Source organism: Manis javanica, chromosome 2 (genome assembly GCF_040802235.1).
Source record: "Manis javanica isolate MJ-LG chromosome 2, MJ_LKY, whole genome shotgun sequence".
Lineage (NCBI taxonomy): Eukaryota > Metazoa > Chordata > Mammalia > Pholidota > Manidae > Manis > Manis javanica.
The window spans coordinates 30,163,590-30,190,775 of NC_133157.1; the positions used below are offsets into that span (position 1 = coordinate 30,163,590).

Sequence of the window (27,186 nt, forward strand, 5' to 3'; positions counted from 1 at the left end):
TGTCTAAGACCAGCCATTTAATTCATCTCAGAATATTAGAAACCTTCATTTTACTCAAAGTCTTTGGACATGTGTAAACCGATTTTTTTTTTTTAAAGACAGCTGAGCATAGGATCACTTTGATAGACCAGGAGAGGTACTTACCTATCTCAGTAGGTATGTAGAAGGCAGAATTCATTATTTGTGCAGCATGTGGAAAAGCCATCCAGAAGAATTGAGCTGTTTCCACGAATAGGAGTCTAATTTTTAGATAGAAGTTAGCTTGTGGGAACATAAAGCTGGAGAGGAAGTTAAGATGGACCTGATAGGTCAGGCTAAGGAGTTTTTACTATAGGGGAATAAAGGAGCAGCTGAAAGCTCCTGAGCCTTGGTCAGACGTGTTTAGAAAAAGCTCTCTGGTGACTGACTAGTGAATGGATTGGGAAGTGGACACTAGAGCCAAGGCCAGCATACAAGTCAGGAAAACTATTGAATAGCTTAGGGTAGAAATAGAGGACTTAAGAAGTGGCTTGGGAAAAGGTAGGAGCACAGATCAAAGATTTAATGTGTAAGTGGATAGATTTGGATGTAAGTTGAAAGAATGTGAAGAGGAGCGGTGCAAGATGACATGGTTATGCCAGAGTTCTTTATTATAGTAGTGGTTTAGCTGGTCTCTGTTTCTTAACCCTCTGTTACACTGTATTTCCTTTTTTATTGCTTTCTATCCTTTTTGGGGGGATATTGTTAACTAGTCTGAACTTTTCTTGGTGTTCGAAATGCTGGTATCTTCATTTTTGCCTATACAGGTTTATCCCCTGTACTCTTGATTTACACCATTTTCCTTGCTCATTAGTGCTCCTTGCTGTATATCTGAATCTTACCTATATTTTAAGCACTCAGCTTAGGTTCATGAAAATTTTTCTAGCAATTTGAGTTTGCATTAAATAGTAACTTTGGTTTCCAACTTTGGTTTGCTAAAAGTTCTTCAGGGGTGTCTAGAGGCAGGAGCTTCTCAGCAGATACAAATATTTCTAGCAATTGCTGCTTTCTACCCCTCTCCAGCCTCTTCCCTGTCCCCTGTAGAAAAAAATTTCAGGTTTCCATTTTGACAAAAGGTTCCATGGTTAAAAATCTTGACAACCTGGTGGTAAGACTCTTGTCTTATTATTGACTCCATTTTACGATGTCTTTTGATTAATTTTCTTTGTACTTTGTAAAGGTATTTTCCATTTAATATTTTGATCCTTTGTCATAGTCACTGTTGGCCTGATTCTTGATTTGAAATAAGCTAGAGTAATATAAATGTTAGAAAATACCTTTATTCTTTTATGACTTATTTTTGTCTTTATACATTATTTTAAAATTAATTCTTTTGATTAATAGCACTCAAGAATGACCAAAAAAAGAAAACGCCAAGATGATTTTCAAAAAGTAAAACTAAAAGTTGGTAAAAAGAAGCCCAAGTTAGAAAATGCTACTGTTACAAACTTTAAAACAAAGACTATACATCTGCCAGAGCAACTTAAAGAGGATGTAACACTTCCAACAAACAATAGAAAACTGAACATAAAGGTAACTCATGAATATTGTTTTGATAAAATAAGATTTTATTTGAAATCATCTAGAATGGTATGTTTTTGTGAAAAGTTCTAATTCTTAGGGTTCATCAGTGGCCAAAGTTTGGAATTCATCTGTTACCCAAATCTGATAGTTACTGCTGCTTTCCCATCTGCTCCAGAAAGACTTGCTCAACTAAAACCCTACTGATTTCTCCCTTGTGTATTTATTTGGGGATTTAATATATCATGTGGAAATCTTATGTTTAACTTTTTAATGTGTTTCGTGCATTAAGTTTTTCATGTGACTGTTTCCAGCTGTTTTATAGCTTGTTAACATAAGATCCTGTCTTACTCATTTTTGAACCCTTATAGCACATAGATTATTATAGATTCATAGTAAATGTGTGAAGTTAATTGAAATTTGAGCAGTAGTTTAGCTTAAAATTTTTTGTTTTATTGAAAAATAATTTACATGTAATAAAATTCACCCATTTAGACTGTACAATTCATTTTTTAATGTATTTACAGAGTTATGCTACTGTCACTGTATGCTGATTTTAGGACATCTTAATCACTTCAGAAAGAAACTGTATATCTTGGAAGTCACTCCCCATTCCTTCTGCCCAGCCCTAGGCACTCATTAATTTACTTTTCTGTCTGTAGATTTGCTTATCCTGGACCTTTCATATAAATGGAATCACACAGTATATGGTCTTCTATTACTAGTCATGTTTTTGAGGTTCATCCATTTGTAACGTGTATTAGAACAGTACTTAATTCCTTTGTATTGAACAGTATTCCAGTGCATAGTTATGTCACATTTTATCATTCATGAGATCGACATTTGGTTGTTTCCACTTTTTACTGTTATGAGTGGGCTGTTGAGAGCATTTGTGAACAAGTCTTTGTGAGAATGCATGTTTCCTACTTTTGTTTTTAAGCTCCAAAGATTAAATAATATCAAAAAGATATTTGAAGCTGTTTTTTTGAAAGATGATATAAATTCCACAAATAAAATTGTCAAATGTTATACTCTGAATAAAATAAACACACACCCTGAAAGATTTTAAAGTAGGGAGAACATTTAAAAAAGGCAGAACAGGTCTGTTAAGACTATATAAATGCACCTACTGCATATTTGGTACATAGTAGGTCTTTAAATAGTAGTGATTGTTTTCACCTTAAATGGTAGTGTGCCTAAGCCTACATACAGATTAATTTCAAAAAAGAAAATTCTAACTGAAATTATATAATGTGTTTAAAGATTAAAGTATGTTTCTTATCTTAATAAAGACTGTACAATGTTTAGAAAATACTGAAGCAGTTTGCCCAGGGAGTGTCAGTTTATCAGCATAGTTTTAGGTAGCATGTTTATTTGAAAATGTTATAATATGTATATACATATATACCTAAAACCTGTATTTTTATTTTTATTCATAGGATTTGCTGTCACAGATGCATCACTACAATGCTGGGGTTAAACAAAGTGCTCTTCTTGGACTTAAAGACCTTTTGTCTCAATACCCATTTATAATTGATGCACACCTTTCAAACATATTAAGTGAAGTGACTGCTGTGTTTACAGATAAAGATGCTAATGTACGATTAGCAGCAGTTCAACTTCTTCAATTCCTGACCCCCAAAATACGAGCTGAACAAATTTCTCCATTTTTTCCTTTGGTAAGTGCCCATCTCTCTAGTGCCATGACTCACATTACTGAAGGAATTCAGGAGGACTCTTTAAAAGTTTTGGACATTCTGCTGGAACAGTACCCAGCTCTAATTACTGGCCGTAGCAGTATATTGCTTAAGAATTTTGTAGAACTTATTTCTCATCAGCAGCTGTCCAAAGGACTGGTAAATAGAGACAGATCCCAGTCCTGGATACTTTCTGTAAATCCTAATCGGAGACTCACTTCTCAGCAGTGGAGGCTGAAAGTCTTAGTGAGACTCAGTAAATTCCTTCAGGCCTTGGCAGATGGATCCACTAGGTTGAGAGAAAGTGAAGGACTTCAGGAACAAAAAGAAAATCCCCATGCCACTAGCAACTCCATTTTTATCAACTGGAAGGAACATGCCAACGACCAGCAGCACATCCAGGTTTATGAAAATGGGGGTTCACAGCCAAATGTCAGTTCACAGTTCAGGCTACGGTAAGAAGGATTTCAGTTATGTCCACACTCAGTTTTCCTATATTGAATTGTAACTGCTGACCATTGATGGTTAATGGTGGAAAGACAAGTGGTTGTCTTTCTTAGTTTTCATATAGTTACTCATGATTTGATTTTATTTACTGATGGGAGGAGTCATTTGGAAGTATATTAATATACTCATTTTTGGCAAAGCCTAATGAGAAGTAAAACTGATAGTCTCTTGGCTTTGTCATCTTAGAATTTTATTTTTAATCGTGATCAATGTAATTATTAATTCATGGTGCCTCATTTTACTTGTACTTTATATACTTAAGATTTAAATTAAATAAGGAATAATATTTTCTAATCATTAAACAGTTTTTTCATTCTTACCCCTCCTTATTAGGTACCTGGTTGGAGGAATAAGCAGTGTGGATGAAGGCCTGTCATCTACTGAAAACTTGAAAGGATTTATTGAGATAATACTTCCATTGCTAATTGAATGCTGGATTGAAGCTCTGCCTCCACAGCTTGCTGCTTCTGTTGGAAATAGTGTAGAACGAGAACCTCTGCAGGTTATGCAGCAAGTTCTTAATATTATTTCCCTTCTCTGGAAACTCTCTAAGCAGCATGATGAAACCCATAAATTGGTGAGAACTAATGGGTTCTTTATTTTCTCAGTGTTGCCTTTTATCGTAGATGGGCAGATTAGAAATCAGTATGTTTTTACTAATTGGTTATACATTTTCCAAAAATTTCCAGGGTTTAACTTTAAACTTGCTTCTTACTTTTGCCCAGAACTACAAATTAAAAAATTTCATGACATTATTGTCTGAGTATTTTTAATTTTTAAAAGTGAAATGCATATCTTAATGTGTCCGATTTCATTTGTTTTTTTATTAGATATAATTTACAATAGTGTTACAGTGTGTTGTTTATGGCAGATTGCTATAGGAATGTTCTGGTTCCTGGAGGCCTCTAATAGGATTTAAAAAGTTGCTCATTAAGTAGTTTCTTCCAGTTTGTGCCATACTGCCAATTTTAGCAGAAATGGACCAAACTGAAGATCTCATAACCAATCCTGAATTATTTTTAAGCTACTGTGTTTTAAAGAAGAAGCTACACACAAACTTGCTTAGTGTACGCTTTTTATTTTTCTTAATAAAAGATATAAAATCAGAAAATGTTTCTAAAAGTTACATTCTTTGTAGGTAAGCTGTAGTTATAGGTATGTTGTGAATGAGGTTAATCTAAGTGAATTCCAAGTGATATAGTAGTTTCTTCCTAGAAAGCTGAGAGTAAAGACATGTTTCTTGATGAGTAAGTTTATATGCTATTTGGGGAGAACTGAGTGTTGGCAGCCTTTTTTAAAGTGTTATATTATAGTGAATATAATATAAAGTGCATAGTACAAGTAAAGAACAAGCTTTAAGATTAATTGGTGCTAAATTAATATGGTGTAGCACACTTAAAAACAGCAGCTACAGGAACAATACTTAAAGCTTAAAGCATCTGGCTATCGAATTCTTGCAAGAACTTTTGACTCTTCAGTGTGAGCCCTTGAAGTTGCCTACAATATGTACAAAACTGACAAGGCAGTTTTTTGGTTTAATTCTTACTTCAAGCTGAAGTTTAGAATGTGTTAGTATGCCATGTAAAATAAGACTAGGAATAAATACTGTATTTGATAATCTTGAAAAGCATTATGGAATTATATTAAGGTGTGTGCTGCTTTTAAGAGCTTGCTGTATTGCTATTAACCTATTACCCATTATCTAGAGGGGTGTTAGATGAATTGATTTTTCAAATAGGATAGCACTTTTCTTATTACAGTTTTGAACCTGTCTTACAACTCAGTTCATAAATTGGCAAGAAACTGATTATGGTTAGGGCTATAGTTTATGATTTTATAGAAGCAAAGTTGCTGTCCTTTATGGCAATTAATCTTTGATGTAGGGTGGTGACAGTAATATAGCTTCTTAGAAAAGTATATGTTATTTTCATTCTTGAATGGATCTATTTTCATCTGAAAGGCTAAGATAGAAAGTACAAGTAATGATACTCAACTATTCCTTCATTTTTAGAAAACTGAGAAAAAAGAAATCCCAAACATTTTGGTGTTAGTTACATATGGGCAGTGATTAATTTTTGTTATTGCTCTAGTGATAATACTTGTAATTAGATAGATGGTAGAACCAAATGCAAACTCATTCGATTGTGCTAGTTTGGGTTCATCTACTATCATTCAGATAATACTGACAAGGGATTAAATGCTGCCTTAATTTTATGGATATTGAAAGTAGTATGCTTTAGAATTCTGTTATTATAATGTGACTATATTAGCAGTTCATTAACATAGGATATTAAGTTCAGAAGCTGTTTCCCATAGACTGTTGAAGGCTATGAGGAATACTAAATTGGGATACTATATAAAATTGAAATAAACTGAGGGAGTTTAATTCAAAGAGGAATAGTATTTCAAAGGATCCACTGGTAGAATTCTCTAATTTTCCTTGGCAAACTTACTTTGTTTAATATCTGGATAAGGTATGACCCATTATCTTAGAGGCAAAGTATAAATATGTATGTTAGCTATACAAGGTAATATTAAAATGCACTTTATTTTTATTACCATTCCCACTGTTCTTCCCCCTTTCATTCACCTTCAGTTATAGCACAGTAGTTAAGATTTTAGATGACCTGTAGCAGCTCAAACTTTGGGAGGACTGAAATGGCATTCCTTGGCCTTAAACTTAAATCATGTACTACAGGCTGAATTGTAGTTGTTTTCTCTCAGAAAATGTATAGGCTAGTTCTATTGATAAATTGGCATGTGGATTGATTAGGTGCAATCTTAGGATAATAGACTGCTTACTTTTAGGTTTTGCTAAATACATGTAGTTTGTTAGTATTGCTGTGTGGTTGAGAAATTTCGTATATATCCATGTAGTATTTTTAAAAACCTTTCTAGAAATTTGAAATCTTTGATCTTTGATTTGAAAAGAAATGTCAAGACAAATAAATCTTAATTGAAGTGGTTGAGTACTCATATCTTAACTGAGGTTGCTTATTTCTGATATACTTTGTATATCCTTAATATATAGCTAGTTTTAAAAATGAAATAAAATTTAATGTTAACTTTTTCATTTACCTTGGGTTTTGGAGTCATGTATTAATAGCTCAGGCTTAGTATTTTAACTATACACTAGAAATTTTTCCTTAGCTTTGTATTTTAATGCTTGCTACTTTTTATATGTCTCATTGGCTGTTTTTTTCCCCATGAGGATTAGAATTTGTGAAGAACAGTCAGATGCAACCATGCATCAAAGATTTGTTGAGCATCTATAAGTGTGGCAATTTAATTAAAATTCAGTTCCTCAGTCACACAAGCCACATTTCAAGTGCTCAGTAGCTATATGTGGCCAGTGGCTACTGTATTGGATAACACAGATAATAGAACAGATTCATTATTGCAGGAAGGTCTGTTGAATAATGCTGCCCTGCATTGTGCCAGGTGCTGTTCTAGGTCCTTGGGAATACAGAGATGAACATGAGCAAGGTGCTTATCCTCACAGTACTTAATTTCCGGTGGGGTTGATAATGACAGATAGGTAATGTCACTACTAGGAAGAAAGATGAAAGTAAAGTGTGAAGAAAAGAGAACATATGCAGAAATAGTGAGTGGGAGATATTTTACATAGGTAGTCAGGAAATGCTTTCAGGACATTTGAAAGTCACTGAATGATGTAAAAGAGTAAATCTTGTGACTTGTGGGAAGAACCTTCCAGGTATAGGGAACATCAAGTGCAGAGGCCCTGAAATGTGAACAGTTTTGACGTATTTGGGGAACAGCATAGAGGCCTGTGCAAAAGAGCTACTGGAAGAATGGTAGAAGATGAGGGAGAAAAACTGGCAGTAGTCATATCACATGGGACCCTGTGGTCCATGTTGGGGAGTTTGGATTTTAACCTGAGTGTGGTGGAAGACTAAATTAGAGGGGTTTGAGCAGAGGAGTGGCATGATCTAAATTATATTTGACTTTATTATGTTGAATTTAGAAATAGAATACTAATGAATCCCAAGCATTCACCATCCAGCTATATCAAAACTGTGGAGCCCAAACTTAGACCGACCATCCCGTGGATAACCAGCCCTACCCTACATACACATGCCTGTTCCTTTACTCCCTTCCTGTATTATTTTGAATCATAATTTATGTTTTAAAAGTATCACTGGCTGCTATTTAGAGAACTGTTCTTTGGCAGGGCAAGAGGAAGCCCAGTTAGGAGGCTATTGCAGTAGTCTAGGTAAGGGAATGGTGGCTTGGAGTAGAATGGTAACTAGTTGTTGAAATGATGAGAAGCAGAAGCAGCTGGATTCTGGTAAAGCCAGAAGGATTGGTAGTGTGTGTAGTCAAAGAGAGAGGAGCGAGGATGATGCCTGTGTTAACAGTTCAAATGACAGGGTGACTGCTGGTGGGTAGAGTGGGTAGAGTTCAGTTTATTCATGTTAAATTTAAGATGCCTGTTAGAAGTCCAAGAGGAGATGTCAACTATACATACATAGGTTAGGAAGAAGAGAAGAATTTAGGAAAGGATACTAAGGAGCTTTAAGGTGACCAGCTGTTTTAGCACCTCAAGTCTCACATCCCAAGAAATCCCTTAGGTCCTGGCAAAATGAGTGGTTGTTTCTCTGCATAGAAGAAATAAGAGTGTTATAATTTTGAATTAGTGTTTTGAGTAGGAGAGAATAATACATTTGCAAATATTGCTGAATAATTTTAGAGAAGTGTATTGGTTTGTGAAGGTGTTCAATACCTGTAAATGGGAAATAATGAAATTGCTGGGGAATAGAATTATAGTATAAATAGAACACTAGGTAGAAGACTTTCATGTATATGTTACAGATAACTACATTAAGTGGTTCAAATTCAGAATTTTCTTAAATCTTCCTTTTCTCTTGAAAGTAGATAAAATGTAAGTAAAAGTAAATAAGTTCTGAAAAGATCTGTGGGTGAAAGTTGGATGGCCTAACAGTTTATTTTGATTTTAAAATTTATTTACATATAATATCATGAACAAAAGGTTTGTTACAGTGGTAAATTTATAGTTAAATATTGACAAGTTGTCAAATTTCTCTTTAGTTTTATTGGTTATTTAAAATTGTTTCTTGCAGATTTTCTAATCTTTGCTTGTTTTAATAGGAGTCATGGCTTCGAAAGAATTATCTTATTGATTTCAAACACCATTTTATGAGTAATTTCCCATATGCCTTAAAAGAAATAACCAAGCACAGAAGGAAAGAGACAAATAAAAGGTATTGTGATTCTTTTTTAGTACAAAGACTTGAAAAATAATTTAACCTGAAATTATCAGGAAAGAGCCTTCAACTGGGAACTTTATACACTGAGGTGTTTATATCTAGATTTTGTGGATAAATAAATAAATGCTTGCTGCAATATGTCTGATCTTGAATGGGTCACTTTAAGTCTGGGGATTAACAGTTTTGTTTTTTTAAGATTAATGAAGTGAAGATACTGTCAAGTATCAAATTATGTAAATATAAGTTTAATAAAATTTGCTGGGGTGGGTGGTTTATTTGGGAGAGACACTATGTCATTATTGAATCTCTAAGTGAGAAAGTATCTAAAAGTCATCAAGTTCTGCTCTCATTTATACATGAGGAAAATGGTAATGAAACTATTATCGGTATTCTGAAGGGAGAATGCTAATTGGAGAAAAATAATTTTCTTTTGTAAAATGAACAGAAAGGGTTATGGTTTTGAAGGTAGAGTTTAAAAAAAAGGTAAGCCTGTAAATCAACTTGTGAGCAAAAGTTCACTGCTGATTGGAGTAGTTTACTGGTTGGGACAATTTTCCGGTATGTTGGGAAAATTATAGTTGGCCCTTGAACAACATGGGTTTAAATAACATGGTTCCACTCATACATGGATTTTTTTCCCATAAGTGTATTGGAAAGATTTTTGGGGATGTGCAACAATTTGGAAAAACATTTTTTTTCCTCTAGCTTACTTTATTATAAGAATACAGTGTATAATACACACCATACAAAATAGGTGTTAATCAGCTGTTTATGTTATTGGTAGGGTTTCCTGTCAGTAGTAGACCTTTAGTAGGCAAGTTTTAGGGGAGTCAAGTTATATGTAGGTTTCTGACTGTGTGCATGGTGGTGTCTCTAACCCTTGAGTTATTCAAGGGTCAACTTCATTTTTTTCAGAGTGAATGGAGAGCTTTGATTTAGCAGGCTGAGATTGATTAAATAGTGGTTGGGAGTTTATTGCAAAGTGTGTAAATAAGGAAAGGCTGATTTTTGTTTTATAGTAATAGAAAGTTTTCTTTTAGAAATATTTGTTTTTAAAAAGTGAGCTATATTAAAGAAACATTACAGTAAATAATAGTTGAGGCAGTATGTGAATGATTGTATTTTAGAAAAATGTACTAACAAATAGATTTCTTTTTGGGAAACCAAAGACAGATTAAGCACCAGAGAAAGAAAGTGCAACAAGAATTGAGTACTTATGGAATGAAAGGTTAAAAGGAAATTGACTTGCAACGTTTCATCTGTAGAAGAAATCTGGGTTTCCTATAATTAAGTTGAATAGAAAGGTCTGTTAAGGCTAAAATAAAAGATCATCTGGAAAGGTATGAAAGGTTACTTGATAAGAATAGATTTCTTGGGTGTATTAAATAGAGAGTTTTCCTAACTAGTTTAAATAAGGACTCCATCGAACATCCAGAATCTGAAATTCCTGAGGGGTACCACTTCCGGAGAGCCTTATGAGAAAGGAACAGAACAAACTAGGTGGAGGTAGGAAGGGAGCTTACTGGGATTTCCTTCAAGCAGTAGATCATTATTGTTTTGACACAGTTTATTAGAGTTAGCTAGCTTAATTACTCTTATGCCATTAAACTAAGACAGCAGTTCTCAAAGTGCGGTCTGTGACCCCAGACCACAATGTCAGAACTATTTTCACAATTATTCAGACATTATTTCCCTTTTTCACTGTTCTGACATTTGCATTGGTGGTACAAAAGCAATCGTGGGTAAGACTTGCTGGTATCTTAGCACAAATTAAGGCAGTGGCACTAAACTGTTCTAGTAGACATTGTATTTTTCACCACCACACACTTAGTTTAAAAGGACATGTCAACTTTGCTTAAAAATGTCTTTAATGAAGCAGTAAAAATTACTAATTTTATTAAGTCACAACCCTTGAGAAAACATTTTTAATATTCTGTGATGAAATTTGAAGTGTGCATAAAGTATTTCAGCTGTATACCAAAAAATTATGGTTGTTTCAAGGAAATACCCTGTGTGACTGTTAGACTTGTAAATATTTTCCTGTGATGGACACAATTTTAACTTGAATGAATGACAGACAAACCTGGATATTTGGTACTTATTTTCTTAAAAATGAACAAAGAAATCCTATTGATTGCAAGAAAACAATTGACAGTGTTTATACCAATCATACAATCTGAGCTTTAAGCAAAAATTAGTATTTTGGAGAATTTGTATCCATCCCCCGAGTTCTTTCCATATGTTTCCTACATTTTTGCTCTTATTTTCATGTATCTCTTGTCTGTCTGCAATCATTTAGAATCTGCTGGACTTTTTTTTTTCTTATACTATAAAAATATTTCTGCATTTCTGAAGACTTTTAGTAGAATATAGTATTCTAGGTTTCGCAGTTTCCTTGGAGCACACTAACATTTTATTTCCCTGGTTTTCATTGCTGTGTTAAGTTAGCAGTGAATCTACTACTAGTTTAAAAGTTCCTTTTCCCCCCCTCCAAAGATTTTTCTCCTGAACTTGTTTTCTGCAGTTTTACAATGATATTTTCAGGTGTAGTTTTCTTTTTTATTCTTCCTGGGATTCAGGGGGCTTCTTTATTGGAGACATTGAATCTTCAGTAAAATGTCTTTAAAACATCTGAAAAATCCTCACTCTCTTTTAAAAGATGGCTGCAGTCCCATTTCCCTCATTTCCTATACACTCCAATTAAATCTTTGTTAAAGTACTTAAGTCTTCTACCTATTTCTCTTTATCATGCATCTTCCAGGTTTTAATTCTTTAGTTTTATTTAATTATAGTTGAACAAATATATTAAATTTATTTTCTATTTTTATTTTTGAATTACAGAATTTCTGTCCATTTGGTCCAGCACCATTTGTTGTAAAGACTATCCTTTCACCATTGAGTTGTGTTTGCTCCTTCAGTAGAGATCAGTTGACTGTATATTTATGGGTCAGTTTTAGAGTTCTATATTCCATTAACCTATGTGTGTCTCTTCTTTCACCAATACTGTTTGGTCTTGATACTATAGTTGTATAAAAAGCCTTGAAATTGGGTAGTATGAGTTCTCCAACTGTGTTCTGTTCTAGTCTTGTGTTGGATATTCTAGGTCTTTTGCTTTTTGTGTAAGCTTTACAATCAGTTTGTTGATAACTGCAAAATAGCTTGCTGGGATTTTGATTGGAATGTGTTGAGTCTACGGATTTATTTGGGAAGCACTGTTACTTAAACTGCTAGGATAATGGCAAAACTGGGATTAGGTTTTATCTGTAAGTTGGTTTTACTTCCACTCACTTTTTTTATTTTTTATTTTTTATTAAGGTATGATTGATATATACTCTTATGAAGGTTTCACATGAAAAAACAATGTGGTTACTACATTTACCCATATTATCAAGTCCCCACCCATACCCCAATGCAGTCACCGTCCATCAGTGCAGCAAGTTGCCAGAGATCCACTATGTCCCTTCTCTGTGATACACTGTTCTCCCCGTGATCCCCCACACCATGTGTACTAAACATAATACCCCTCAGTCCCCTTCTCCCTCCCTCCCCACCTGCCCTCCCACACCCCTACCCTTTGGTAACCGCTAGTTCATTCTTGGAGTCTCTGAGTCTGCTGCCATTCTGTTCCTTCAGTTCTGCCTCATTGTTATACTCCACAAATGAGGGAAATCATTTGGCATTTGTCTTTCTCTGCCTGGCTTATTTCAGTGAGCACAATGTCCTCCAGCTCCATCCATGTTGCTGCAAATGGCAGAATTTGTTTCTTTCTAATGGCTGAATAGTATTCCATTGTGTATATGTACCACACCTTCTCTATCCATTCATCCACAGATGGACGCCTAGGCTGCCTCCATATCTTGGCTATTGTAAAAAGTGCTGCGATGAACATAGGGGTGTATATATCTTTTTGAATCTGAGAAGTTGTATTCCTTGGGTATATTCCAAGGAGTGGGATTACGGGGTCAAATGGTATTTCTATTTTTAGTTTTTTGAGGAACCTCCACTTTGCTTTCCACAATGGTCGAACTACCCTACATTCCCACCAGCAGTGTAGGAGGGCTCCTCCCTCTCCACATCCTCGCCAACATGCACTGTTCTTAGTCTTTTCCATGCTGGCCATCCCAACTGGTGTGAGGTGATATGTCATTGTGGTTTCAATCCTCATTTCCCTTATGATTAGTGATGTGGAGCATCTTTTCATGTGTCTGTTGGCCATCTGAATTTCTTCTTTGGAGAACCATCTCTTCATATCCTCTGCCCATTTGTTAATCAGGTTATTTGCTTTTTGGGTGCTGAGGTGTGTAAGTTCTTTATATATTTTGGATGTTAACCCCTTGTCGGATATGTCATTTACAAATATATTCTTCCATACTGTAGGATACCTTTTTGTTTTGTTGATGATGTCCTTTGCCATACAAAAACTTCAGTTTGATGTAGTCCCATGAGTTCATTTTTGCTTTTGTTTCCCTTTCTCGAGGAGATGGGTTCAGGAAGAAGTTGCTTATGCTTATATTCAGGAGATGTTTGCCTATGTTGTCTGACTTCCACTCACTTTTACCCTGGATAATACACTGAAGTCCTCATGTGTGTCAGGCTCTGGACTTTGACTTTTCCCTTTGAGGCCACCGAAAGGTTACCTCAGTCTTGCAGCTTTTTCTTTGGAATTGGCAGTTGCTCTCAGGACTGAACCTTGAGTTCTGGGATCTTGCTCTCTTCTAGATTTTCCAGTAAATGTTTCTTATCATGTATGGTTTTGAGATTTTTAAAAATGCCTTCATCCAGCTTTTAAAATTATTTTCAGGAAGGGGATTTGTTCTAATACCTACACTGTCATTACTGAAAATAGGAGTTTCCTCAGTGGCCTGTCTCCCTTGTAGAATTAATGGTTGGTATATTCATTCGTTAAAATTTTGTATATATTACTAGAGAAACAGAATGAATTCTCCTAAGTTTGCAATGTCTGTTATTCCAGACAGTAACAGATTATGCAACTTGAGAGAGCTTGGAAATCTCTACCTGTGGTGAAGAAATGTTGCAGTTGAGTTTTAGTGTTCTATTTAGTGTTAAATGTGCCTGGTTTGGGGCACCGAGCAGTTTGACAAAGAACCTAATGGTAATTTTGGATTTGTGGTGTAGACTGCTAGTCATCTGTCCAAGTTTTCATTCTTTCCTTCCTTATGGATAGAATTCCCAGTTTTTAGCTGGAAATATGATTACACAAAATAAAAACTAGATTGCTCAGGTTTTTTTACAGTCATTAGTGGTCGTGTGGTTAATTTCTGTTAAATAGCTCAGACCTCTCCTTCCAGTGTCAGACTTCTACATTGAGTTGTCTGTTAGTAGTCAATGTGTAGATTTATAACCGAGACATTTCAAGCTCAAAAGAAGAAAAGTAGAGTATGTTTTCTGGATCTTTACTTCTCTCTCTGCTGTGTCATCTCTACCCTGTCACCAGTGCTTGAATCCTTGATTCCTCCAATCCCTACTATCCTCAGATTCTCACACAGGTATACCCTTAAGCAAACTTGAAATCCAGCTTTTAATTTTTCCTAAATGTCTTCCCCTTTCCCAGGGCATTTGTCATCTCTTACCTAGATTGGTACAGTAGCCATACTATAGCCATCTTTCTTTATGGTCTTGTAGCTTTCATTTTTCCATCCACAAAATCACCCATCAAAGAAATTTTCAACCATGTGTGCCTGCAGAATTAATTTTAGTGTCCTTAGCTTCCAGCTGTTTAAAATCTTCTCCTATGTTACCTTTCCAGGCTCATTTGTCGTTTCTAGCCCTATATTGGATGATCCGATAGCCCTTAGGAAATAAAATAGGAAAAAAAATTCTTTTTCCCTTCCTGTGTATTTGTGGTTCCTCACTGTTGTGCTCATGCTTAATCCAGGATTAACCTTTTCCTTTAAAATATGTTAATCTGAGATATTTTTTATTTTAATCAACTTTATATTATTCTGAGCATGAAAAAGTAGGCTCTGCTATTGAACATACCATAGCTGAAATGAGTGTTTCTTGTCTAACTTGGAAATTTTGTTTTTATTACAGTATTCTGTTTGAGGTTTTTGGAAACTTTTTCAAACTTTGAAAGAAATGTGTTTTATTTGACTAGAAAAAACTTATTTTAATATGTGAATCATAAAATTAAGTTGTTTCAGACAGTGCTTATCTGTACTAATCCTTATTTCACACATAAGGAAATTGTGGCCAGGAGAAATTATTCTCTTCATGATTATTTGGAACCAAAGGCAAGGTCAACTTTGTCTCATTCAAATAGAAGTATCTGCTTTAAAAAAAATCTTCAAGTGTGTTAAGATTTGCAAGTCTTACTTCCATATTACTCTTAAGAACCAAGTAGTGTTACAAGGGCCTTTACCTTTTGTGTGAATAGCAGCTTGGGTAATGAATTGAGTGTTACAGACTTTTATTAATTCATGCCTTAGCAACCTTGATTTAATAATGAATGGTTTGTTTACAAAACAGTGGCCTAAACTTTGCCTACCTACCTTTCTTCTTGGCAGTTTATTCTAGATGGAAATATTTTTTGACCCACTGATAGGTTATTTTAAGTATTTTAAGTGAAGCAGGCATGGTAGATCTAACACTTTATAGATGAGTGTGTCTTTGTTTTTAGCATCAAGCAGTGCACGAGTCTCTCCAATAATGTGGATCATCTCTTACTGAATTTAACACTATCTGATATCATGGTCTCCCTGGCAAATGCCTCAACTTTGCAGAAGGATTCCAATTGGATAGAAACAATAAGGAAATTTGTGACTGAGACCCTTGAAGATGGTTCTAGGCTAAATAGTAAGCAGCTGAACAGATTGCTTGGAGTATCGTGGAGGTTAATGCAGATACAGCCAACCAGAGGTAGGTGATGCTACTTTGTCCTTATATGAGAAAGGAGCTCTTATGCATGTTGTTAACTGATGACTTGCAAACATTACATGTAGTCAGGTTAATTGTGTTCAAGCTATAAAAAGGTAGGTAGCATAATTACAAAGAACTATCTAAACACTGATATTGTTTATGGCTCAGAACATTTCTTTCCCAGTGGGTAGGTCCACTCTGAAGCAAACTGATCAGATTCCTAATAGATTACAGACTTGGAGTAAAAGAAGGTAGGTGTTATTAAAAGGAAAGGTCATCAAGCCTAATGATGAAGAAATAACCTCTTCTAATTTGACTAGAAATTGATCCAAATAAAATGAATATCCTGCTTGTCTCTTTACCTTTTTTCTAGCTTGAACTTACATCATACTGAGTCAGTTTTTAGTGTGACTTACTAATCCTTTTCATTCAAAAATAAAGCTTTCCTATTTGGTTACCATCTTATTAACCCTTCTAATATCCTGTTTTTTGTCATCCCTACCTAGGTTTGTCATCCTTTAGGATAATTTATACCATAATCTCTGATTTGACTTTTATATTAGGCCATTGCTATAGTACTTTGATGATAGTCATCAGTTTGTGGCTAAGATCTATGTCATAGGAACAAAGTAAAGTACTTATGTGCGATTAGAGAAATTTGGGGACTGTTAAAGGAACATTTTTTATTTATATGTAGTTGTTTCTCCTCCTTTTAGAGTCTACGGAGTCTCTCATCAAGGCAGTTTATACATTATATCAGCAGAGGGGCCTTCTCCTTCCAGTTCGGACATTGTTACTCAAGTTTTTCAGTAAAATCTATCAGAAGGAAGAACTGAGATCTTACAGAGTCAGGTAAATTTCATTTACTTTGACTTTGTGTCACCAGATTATTTTGTAGTATGTTTAGTTAAGATGATAGAGTAAATCTTTGGAGAAGTCCATTCTTTTTATCTTACTTGGTTGCATTTAAGAAAATTTACAAAATTTTGTAAAGAATGATATATAATAGTGCCAGTGATATCATTAATACATATAACTGAACATGTGGAGCCTCTGAGCATATATTTCTACTTGTCCATTTAAAGCTAAAGGACAATTGGAACAACCTATAAGCTTCAGCCTTTTCTTTTACTTCCCATAAAAATTATGGAGGTTGAACCACTAGCCCTTAGTGACATATTGTGGCATGTGGTAAGAATGAAGGCAATAGAAGATGAGAAAGTTTCTAACTTAGTTTGGTGCTATCAGCTGAGATAGACAACACAAAGAGTAGAACTGTAGAATTAAAGGATTGAATTTTTGATATGGTGAATTTGAGGTTTATTTGGGACAGGAAGAGATGTTTGGATGAAAGAAATTTGGGATGCCTTATATAAGTAGGGAGTTGTTGAACCATATTGGGTCTTCAAGCAGGAGCTTTTCATAATTTATCTAAATTCTCATACTACTATGAGGTTAGATACTGTTACTTTCATTTTACAGAAAGAAACAAACTCAGGTTAAATAAGTTGGTGACTGTCATGGGTAACAGAACTGAGGCTTAAGTTAGGTCTGACAAAAAAGGTCATTTAAAATCACTAAGCTCTTGAGGCACAGCAAGAGTGATTGTTGTTACCTGAGTAAGGAGACATTGGAGATTCAGCAAGTATACTAAGGAACTAAAAAATAGCGCAAATTCTAAGCCATTTAGTGTGGGGACATTCTACATTGAATGCGTCAAGGAGTTAATATAATAATTAACACTAGTTAGGATAAATAGTACATTAAGAGTTAAGTGGTATCTGTGTCCTTTAAGATAAAAATACAACTTAGAGCTGCAAATTACATGAACTTTTTAATTCAGTGGATAAAACCTTGGAAAGTGTTAGGGCTGAATAAATGATTCTGCTATTCTTGTAAGTTCTCAAATGTTTAAATGAGTAAATATGCTGTTGGTAGATGATTTGTCACTTTGTGATATATTTAAGTTAAATGTATTTCTCTTGTCTTTGAGCATTGTATTTTATTTTGTTCTTGGTCTTTCTTAGGTATCGTAGTAAAGTGTTATCTCGCTGGCTCGCTGGTTTACCATTGCAGCTTGCTCATCTTGGCTCCCGAAACCCTGAGCTCTCAACACAGCTTATTGATATTATCCATACAGCTGCAGCACGAGCAAACAAAGACCTGCTAAGAAGCTTACAAGCCACTGCTCTTCAAATCTATAGTAAGTGTTTAACTTTTTAAGGAATCTTTTGTCTACCTCAATTTAAGAAAGAAGTTTCTAAGGGGGTACCTTTAGATTGTCTTTCCTTTGAATTATTCTTAATTAGTTATACCATGGTTAAATTGCCAGAATAAAATATCAAACAGTAAATTCACGTTCAATAGTAAGAAGCCTTTATTAGAATAATTTTACAAAGTTAATGGTTGTAGATGCTTTTTCATTCTTAAATTGCCTTTTATTACCACCTGCTATTCAAAGATTCAAAACTGATTAGGTATTTAAAAACAAATCCTTTGAAGCTTTGGTGGCAAATTAGTAATTTAATCATAATGGATATCTTATATGATTTCCACATATTAATACTTCTTTAATTCATCCCTAGAACTATTTTATATTTTAAGCAAAAATATCAATAAAAGCATATTGGGATATATGTACATATATAAAGTTTATATTATTGATATCTAATTTACATACCACAAAATTTGCCATTTTATGATGTACATTTCACTGATTTTTAACATACTCCTAAGATGATGAAATCATCATTCCTGTGTATTTCCAGGATATTTTTACGACCCCCAAAATGAACTATACCCATTAGTAGCCCCTCTCTACACCTTCCTTCCCCAGCTTCTGGCAACCACTAGTTTACTAATTGTTCCTATGGATTTACCTATTCTGGACATTTTCCTCTAACTTGAAATATATACTGTGGTGCTTTGGACCTAGCATACAGTTTTCAGGATTCATCTATGTTGTAGCATATACCAGCACTGTATTTCTTTTTATTGCTGAGTAGTACTCCACTGGTATGGGTATATTGCTTATAATTATCCATTCTTTACGTGATGGGCACTTGGTTTGTTTCCACCCTTTGTGGGTTGTATTTTTAAATCTGTATTCCTCAGTATTGCTTGTGTGGAGGAGAGTGTGTACTTTAAATTAGGATGCTACTAAAATTGTCACTGTTAGTGAAGGTGCTCGGTTTTACCATTTTGCTTTGGGTCCAGTCCATTTTCCCCCAAAATTCTTATTTCGAATAAGACACTTTGGGTGTTATGAAATTATTACAGTGTTAAGTATATATACGTCTTCATATAATTGTGTTCAGTGTTTTACCTTAGAAAGTATTTTAAGCTGTACATATATGCTTTACGATAAAACTTTTTTCATATAATTGATAATTAGAATTCAACAAAACAGTGAAAATAACCAGTTTTATTAATTGAATCCCTGTCTTGTATATCTTTTATAGTTAAATTTAACGTGTCTACCTACTCCACTAGATCCACAAGAAGGCAGTGTGGTGGTTCTCCCAGCAGAGTCACAGGAGCGCTTGGTCCAGCTGGTGTATTTTCTACCCAGTCTGCCTGCTGATTTGCTTTCTCGGTTGAGTCGTTGCTGTATTATGGGAAGACTCAGTTCAAGTTTGGCTGTCATGCTTATTGGGATACTGCACATGAGGTAGCATGCTCAAGTGAGCTGTATTTTTAACATACAATCTTTTCCCCTGACCTCTTTCATTGACAATTCCTGAACTACAGAAGGCTTTTAAGTCACATACTGCTACTATCTTTATTTGTTCTTAATTCAACAGTTAAAATTGTTATTGCTAAATAGAGTAATTAAGTTCACTAGAGTAAGACTGTTTCAAGTTATTTAGAGATTTGTATAGGTAGATAGGAATAGGGTTGAAGTGATCAAAAGCAGTGGTACGGGTTCAGTGGTAGGTGAGAGTATTATGCTGAAACCTTTTGGTGTTACAGAATTAAAATACAGACCTTCCTTTCATGGAACTCGGTTTAATATAGCTGGTGAAATAAATAAGGTTGTGGATTCAGACGGAATCACTTGAAATCTTTCCTGTATGTGTGGCAAAATATGTATATAACATAAAACTTACCATTTTAACCAGTTTTAAGTATATAGTTAGAAGTGTAGAGTGAGTGCAGGGCATAAATCTGTAAAGAAGTAAAAAGCTCTCTCTCTCACTTACCAACTTTACATTTCCCTGTATGGCCCCGGAAGATGATTGGTTAGCCAGAGACGGGTAAGATTCCTCAAGGGAGGAACAACCTAAGACAGGCACAGTCGCAGGGGGGCCATCAGGTGAGAAATTGTGGATCAACAGAGGTGAGGCTTAGTAGAACCTCACCCCCCCTGTTTTGAGAGAAATCTTCTGCATCCGTGGATGTTTTATTGCCCTGTCTAGCTTGGATTAACACTTAGTCTGCAGGCACACACCTGGTCATCTAAATTTGCTCTCTTACAGCACTAAACTATGTTTTCTACTTTTATCTTGCATCTACCTACCACTTCAGCATTTTATTAAAAATAAAAATAATAATAATAATAATAAGGGAGAAATGTGGGATTCACATATAAATCAAGTATAAAAGTCAAACAAATATTCATATTTGACCTGATTGTTGATAGTTCATAATGTGTGATTAAAACTGAAAGTTTCTGTGATGACTGCCCTTGTACTGTTCACCATGTAAGAACTTACTCACTATGTAAGAACTTGTTCACCATGTAAGAGCTTGTTCGTTATGCTTCAGAAGACTGGAGACTGACGAGAATTAGGCTTGGGGTGGATTAATGATTGTACATTGAGCATTGAGTCCCCTATACAGAATTTTATTGTTGTTAACAACCATTGGATCAATAAATATGAGAGATGCCCTCTCAAAAAAAAAGAAACAACATAGAGACACTGTTATTCTCTAAAATATAATCCATATTAAAAATTTCCCAATCATCAAAAAAAAAAATGTACAATGAGTGAAATACATTCACATTGTTGTGTAGTCAGCACCACCATCCATTTCCAGAACTTTGGTGACATCGCAAACTGAAGGTCTGTACCCATTGAACAGTAACTTCTCATCCCTGCCTCCCTTTGCCCCTGGTAACTGCTACTCTACTTCCTGTCTCTGAATTGGACTTTTCTTAGGTACCTCATGAAAGTAGAATCATACATTTGTCCCTTTTGCGTATCTCAGCATAATTCTTCAGGGTTCTTTTATGTAGCATGTGCCAGAATTTTCTTCCTTTTTAAGGCTGAGCAGTATTCCATTGTGCATACACACTACATTTTTGTTTATAAATCTGTTGATGGACACTTGGTTGTTTTGACCTTTTGGTTATTGTGAATACTGCTGCTGTGAACATTGGTATACAGATATCTGTGTGAGTCCTTGCTTTTAATTCTTTCGGCTGTATACCCAGAAGTAAGAAGTAATATATGGTAATTCACAGTTTAATTTTTTGAGGAACTGCCATACTCTTTTCCACAGTTGCTGTACCATTTTACTTTGAAAGGTTTCTTACTAATACTGTTTCATATTGGGAATGTTCAAAGTATCCTTAAACACCTCATGTGTATCTTCAGTCATAGTACTTTAGTATACAGCAATATTTTTACTGATAGTAGCTTATAGAGATGATCTGATAATGGTTTTAGGCAGAAATTGAAATCTAGGCTGTAGCTGAATAGACTAGTTTCCTTGTGGTTTCTTATGCAAATCTCCTATCCCAGGTAAAGTAAGAATAGCTCATTTTATTAGTAGACCTTACCTTTGTATGCCAGTCTTTCTACCAGTATAGGACAAAGGCTTGAATGTAAGTCACTCAGAGTATTCATAAATGATGATAACCTTACCTTTTAGCACAAGAGAGCTGCTAGCAACATGTGTTTTATGTTTCTTACATGTGTGTGAACATTAGAGTGGTCTTATTTTTTTTCTTTTTTTTTAAATTTTGGTATTAATCTACAATTACATGAAGACCATTATGTTTACTAGGCTCCCCCCTTCACCAAGTCCCCCCCACATACCCCTTCACAGTCACTGTCCATCTGCTTAGTATGATGATGTAAAATCACGACTTGTCTTCTCTGTGTTGCACAGCCCTCCCCGTGCCCCCCACGCACTATAGTGTTGGTCTTATTTTTAAGCATTTTCACATTTATTCATTTCCCATGTGTTTCTTTGAAATTAAAAAAAACCCCTGCTCTTTGTCTAATATAAGCTGTCTAATTTAATGGTAGGCCTTTAAAAAAATTTAAATATTATTTCTTTTTCTCTAACAAGTGGTTTTATGTTACCAGCATCCAGTAGAGGGCACTCTGGTCCTTTCCTATGACTATAGGTGGAGAATCTATTTTAACATTTGGTTAAAATCACCTTATAAACACCTTGAAGTTGATTATCTTTAGAAGCTGTATTTAATATCTTTACATCAGTTATGATTTGCTTATGCTTAAGAACTTTGATCAAAGATGTTTTCAGAAGTCTTTTAATTTTTTCTGTGGAGACTGGTGAGTGTTGAGATGTTTTTTGTGAGTTTGAGATGTGAGTGTTAAATTTTGCTTTCTCCACCAAGTTAGTATTTGCATGGGGTCTATTAGTACATCTCCTGTCTCTCTGGATGGAATGTTCCCATTCAAACAAATCTCTGTTTTAAAAAATTATACAAAATTAGGACTTTTCAGCTTTCTTGGGCTAATGCCATTATCATTGCTTGCTTTTCTTAGATTTAGAATTTAAGAAGAATGTTTGGTTCCATCAGATGTGTGCTGGGTTGTTACATATCTTTGGTTCTCTCTTCAAAATATCCCCTTTTCAAAGTATCCCCTTAAGTGAGCCAACTTTACATTATCTCCCACCTGTACTATTATAATAGTCTTGCTTCTCAGTCTCATCTATCTTGTGCACTGTGCCAGATTAATTTTCCTGAAATATTCCTTTAATCATTTCTAACTTTTGTCACATTAATTGGAGTGAGATCCAGTTTGAGGTTTTGTAGTTCTGACACCCTGTTTTATCAGTTGATTTAAGAGCTGGATACTACCAAAAAAAAATGTTTGTTTAATGTGTGAAAAACCCATCAGCTAAAAAATGTTGGTGTTCATTTATTTCCTAATAAGTGTACTTTGAATTGCTGCCTCTACCTTCTTTATCACCCATTTACAGTTTTTTAGACTTTGACTTTTGGCCCATTACAATGCTACTATTCCACTGGTATTTGCTCATTCCTTATCCTCTCTGCCCCTAGTTTATTTACATGCAACTTGATTATGGGGAACTTAAGACATGAATATGGAAAGTTAATCTACGCTGTTAGATTAAAATCTCTGAGAATGGAGAAATTCTTAGACTTAGAAATTTGGCTTGGGTTTTAAGGCTGAATATATGCCCTGGTCTGCCAGAAACAGTTCCAGCTTACCTCTTTCTTCCCAGCATGACTAGTAATAGCATCCCCTTTTACTCTCAGAAGTGTTTTGGCTCCGGCAGGTTATATCGTCATCATAGTTTCAAGTATAGTGTGATAAGATAACACTGCTTTCCATTTGTATCTGACTCTTAGATGAATTTGCTAATACCCTCTTTAGCCATTGGATGGCAGAGTTGATTCCTGTTTTCACTGGGTTTTCTAGAAACCACAATTTTCTACTCCTTTCCATTGAGCATCTGGCTTTTTATAACCTCTTAGCTTGTGATATTCCCTCCAAAACTTTTTGCTTTTGGTTGTAATAATACTCAGATGGATATTTCCATTATTGTAATTTCGCAAATTTTAAGAATATTAATAAATAAAATTATTTTAATGGTAAAAATTTATTAAGTGCTTTTATTTGAATCAGATTCCTTATTTTTTATGACACTTATTCAAATACCTGGTAAGATTTGTATTTTGAACTTGTTGGATCTGATCATTCTCAGTCTTTTTTGCCGAATCCATGTTGACATTTGCTCTGTTCTCTTCTTAGCCTTACCTTGAAGAGAGTTTTTTAAAAAGTCACTGGAAAATTATCTTCCGGCAGGAACTAGATAATCCGCATTTACTGAGAAGCTGCTTTACATTTAGCTATTCCCTTGAGTCCCTTACCAATACTTTAGCTGCACTATTGTGAAGTAGACCTAGTTATGGCTTTGCAAAGCATAGGAACACATAGTTATTTTAGAGTAGCTTTAAATGGAAGTATTCTTTGCCTAATTAAGATAATTTTGCTTAAGTAGGAACCGGAGCTTGTTTAAACTAGCCTCATTTAAGCAAGCAAGGTAAAACTATGAAAACCAAGTAGTAGATAACTAGTAGCTGAACCTATTATTGAAAAGAGAAACTTCACTTGGCTCCTTATAGTCTGATTTTCAGGTAGTGTGGAGATTCTCAGTTATACCATATGCATAGTCCAGTTACGCTTTCTAATAAACTACATAAATATATATGTGTTGGTAGTTAAAAATTCCATATTTTGGTACTTGAGCCCTTATATGAAAGTTAATACAAATTATGGGTTTTTTTTAAAGCTATTAGCCATACTTGTTTTCAGTAAAGTAATATGGTTATATACTGTGCTATTATTTTTGAGTCTTTTAAGTTGGTCACTTACGGTAATAGTTTTCCCATTGTTTATTATATAGATCATCATTTTCTGGCTGGAGATACTCAGACTGGCTGATAAGTGATGTGGACTATTTCAGCTTCTTATTTTCAACACTTACAGGTAACCACATTCACTTGCCAGGTTAAGGAAAGGAAAAACCTGGTATGAAGATTATCCTAAGATTTATTATCTTACCTGTTCGGTTTTAAGTTTTAGAGATGATGGACAGTCTATCTTGGAATGATTTTTGCTGATTAATAAGTAAAAATCTTTGAAGGAATATTTGTATTGTTAGACTCAGGAGGCAGGGAGATGCATTATTCATCTTTAAATCTCGCCTGGTACAAATACCAGAAATTTTGGTATTTGAGTGTCAAATAATATTTTTATTTCCTTCTTAGTATTATTTTTCAGCTTCACTTCTACCTCTCTTTACAGTGAATTGGATACATTAACTCTTTCAGATAGCTAGAGAAAGCCGCATTGTGTACTTTTTAAAAGTGATGAAGAGAATATTTCTTTTAAACATGTTTAAAATGTTCAGCTTGACAGGAAGAGCATCAGATTTCGATGAACTGTTTTCTACATTCCATTTGCCCTGAAAGCAAAATTGGTAAAATGAGTCTAGAAATGTTGTTAGATGTGTGTTATTCTTATTGTTTTAAACGATTGTACTATTTCAACATTTCCATTTTAAACTTAGGTGATAATGAGATTCTTTGAAATTTCCTGAAGACTTGAAATTAGAAGTCTTAACAAATATGTTAAGTCAGAATCCAAAAAGAACTTGACAGATTCTGATAATGAATAAATCTGGCAAAATAAATATATGAAAGATAAATGTAGACTCCTACATGTTTAATAGTTTTAGATATATACATTTGTGATAGAAGCGGGGGGCTTTAGGTTTTAATAAAAGTATCTATCAAAAGGTTTAGCAGTTTTAGAAAACTCATTAGGAGTCTACTGTGATGTGGCTGTCACACTAGATGATGACTCTTCAAGCTGTGTTCATAGAAATACAGTGATCTGAACATCAAAACAGCTAGAGTTAGACCACATTGCTGGGATTCTGATCATTCTGAGAACTATCTTTCAGGAGTGACTATGGCCAATTGCCTATGTAGGTCAGGCTAAGTGGAATAAGGGTGGTAAAAGAATAAAAAATTTTGTTGTATGAAGTGTAGTTGAAGGAACTATCTGAAAAGGAAAAAAAAGACTCAGCAGAGATAGTTTTAAAACATTTTGAGGGCCATTTTGCAAGAGACTATGGAGTGTTGTATGTGTATGAAGGAGTATGTTCTTTTATTTGTTAGTTTGCTTTTTTAAAACTACCGTTAATTGGAAGGATTATATGCCTTGCACATCTATAAGGGAGAGTGGTAAAGTCCACAGTATAAGGGGTAAAACGTGTTTCTTGCTATATTGTAGATTGAGTCAGAACACGTCCTTGTGTACATAATTATGTCAATTTTACTACTTCCATTGCAAGCAATTCATTTTTGCTAAATATTACATGAAGTACAGAAATTTAGAGAAAGCAAGGTAGCTTAAAGAACTTAACTTGGAGTCATCTCTATTTTTAAAAATTTACAAAGAATGTCACTTGCTTTGTAATTTATTCATTTCCTAAAATTGACTTCCTTTGTACTCAAATTAGGGTTTTCAAAAGAGGAGTTGACTTGGCTTCAGAGCCTTCGAGGAGTTCCTCATGTCATCCAGACACAGCTTTCTCCTGTGCTTCTTTACCTTACGGACTTGGATCAATTTTTACACCATTGGGATATAACAGAGGTAACAGTGCATTTAAAAAGACAAATATTAAATCAGTTCATCAGCCACTAATAGTTACCATAAAATAGGATCGTGTCATCTGAGATGTTCTTAGAGACCCAAAGTAGCGTACATGATCTGTGTGTTCTGAAAGCACTTACCTTGGACAGATTTATGTTTCTAAAAGGGGAGTGTTTTTCATTAAAATTATGTCATTAGAATAGAATAAATCAGCAATTTGAATGATAGAGACAAATTTTATTTTTTCCAACTTAGCATAGGATAGATAGGTTAGAACCATCTATGGAAAAGAAGAAAGGTTTCATGTAAAAGGAAAGTTTGCCTTGGTATTGAAAGATGGGTAAGATTTAAGTAGGATTTGGTATCCTTGAAGATGGCTTTTTTTTTTTTAAACAGAAAAGATTGAGCAGTTCCTTTGGTTTTAAGAATTAGTATATAGTTTATTAAAGTTAGATTTAAAATTTCATTTTTCTTAAGTTTTAAAGTTCAACTTACAAATCTTATTTTTAATATATATTAAGTCTAAGTAATCATTTAAAAAGGGGACTTTGGTTATACTTAGTTCCTTTTATTAACTTGGTTAAAATAACTTAATATATTTGCTTTTTGTTAGGTAGCTCAGTTTTCTGACACACCTTCACAAATGTTAAAGTAAATCTTCAATATCTTAGTAAATTAGGTATAAATATGAATAGTCTTAATATCTTTAGTTTGGTATTGTTTACAATGAAATTCAAATTAAAGTGACATGTCTAAATTAATTATAGGTATACTTTAAATGAACTATAAGGCTGATTTTTTACCCTAATAGGTAAAATTGTCTTATGTGTTACAAATACATAAAACTAAACATGCAAACACATCATAAACATTAACACTAAGGATCTGATCCTCTAAGACATTTCTATATTAATTAATTTCTAT

General features: G+C 34.4%; 1 protein-coding gene across 2 annotated transcripts in view; it reads left to right on the forward strand.

Moving 5' to 3' along the window:
* TEX10 (testis expressed 10) overlaps window positions 1-27,186 on the forward strand; it is a 55,122-nt gene that overhangs the window by 2,405 nt on the left and 25,531 nt on the right. For both annotated transcript variants that reach the window (XM_073227049.1, XM_073227045.1), the window contains exons 2-11: window positions 1,363-1,551; window positions 2,979-3,691; window positions 4,077-4,320; window positions 8,874-8,986; window positions 15,633-15,871; window positions 16,588-16,723; window positions 17,899-18,074; window positions 19,364-19,541; window positions 24,506-24,588; window positions 26,129-26,262. In XM_073227049.1, the coding sequence (XP_073083150.1) occupies window positions 1,372-1,551; window positions 2,979-3,691; window positions 4,077-4,320; window positions 8,874-8,986; window positions 15,633-15,871; window positions 16,588-16,723; window positions 17,899-18,074; window positions 19,364-19,541; window positions 24,506-24,588; window positions 26,129-26,262 (2,196 nt within the window). In that variant the 5' untranslated portion in view covers window positions 1,363-1,371. The remainder of the gene's footprint in view (window positions 1-1,362; window positions 1,552-2,978; window positions 3,692-4,076; window positions 4,321-8,873; window positions 8,987-15,632; window positions 15,872-16,587; window positions 16,724-17,898; window positions 18,075-19,363; window positions 19,542-24,505; window positions 24,589-26,128; window positions 26,263-27,186) is intronic.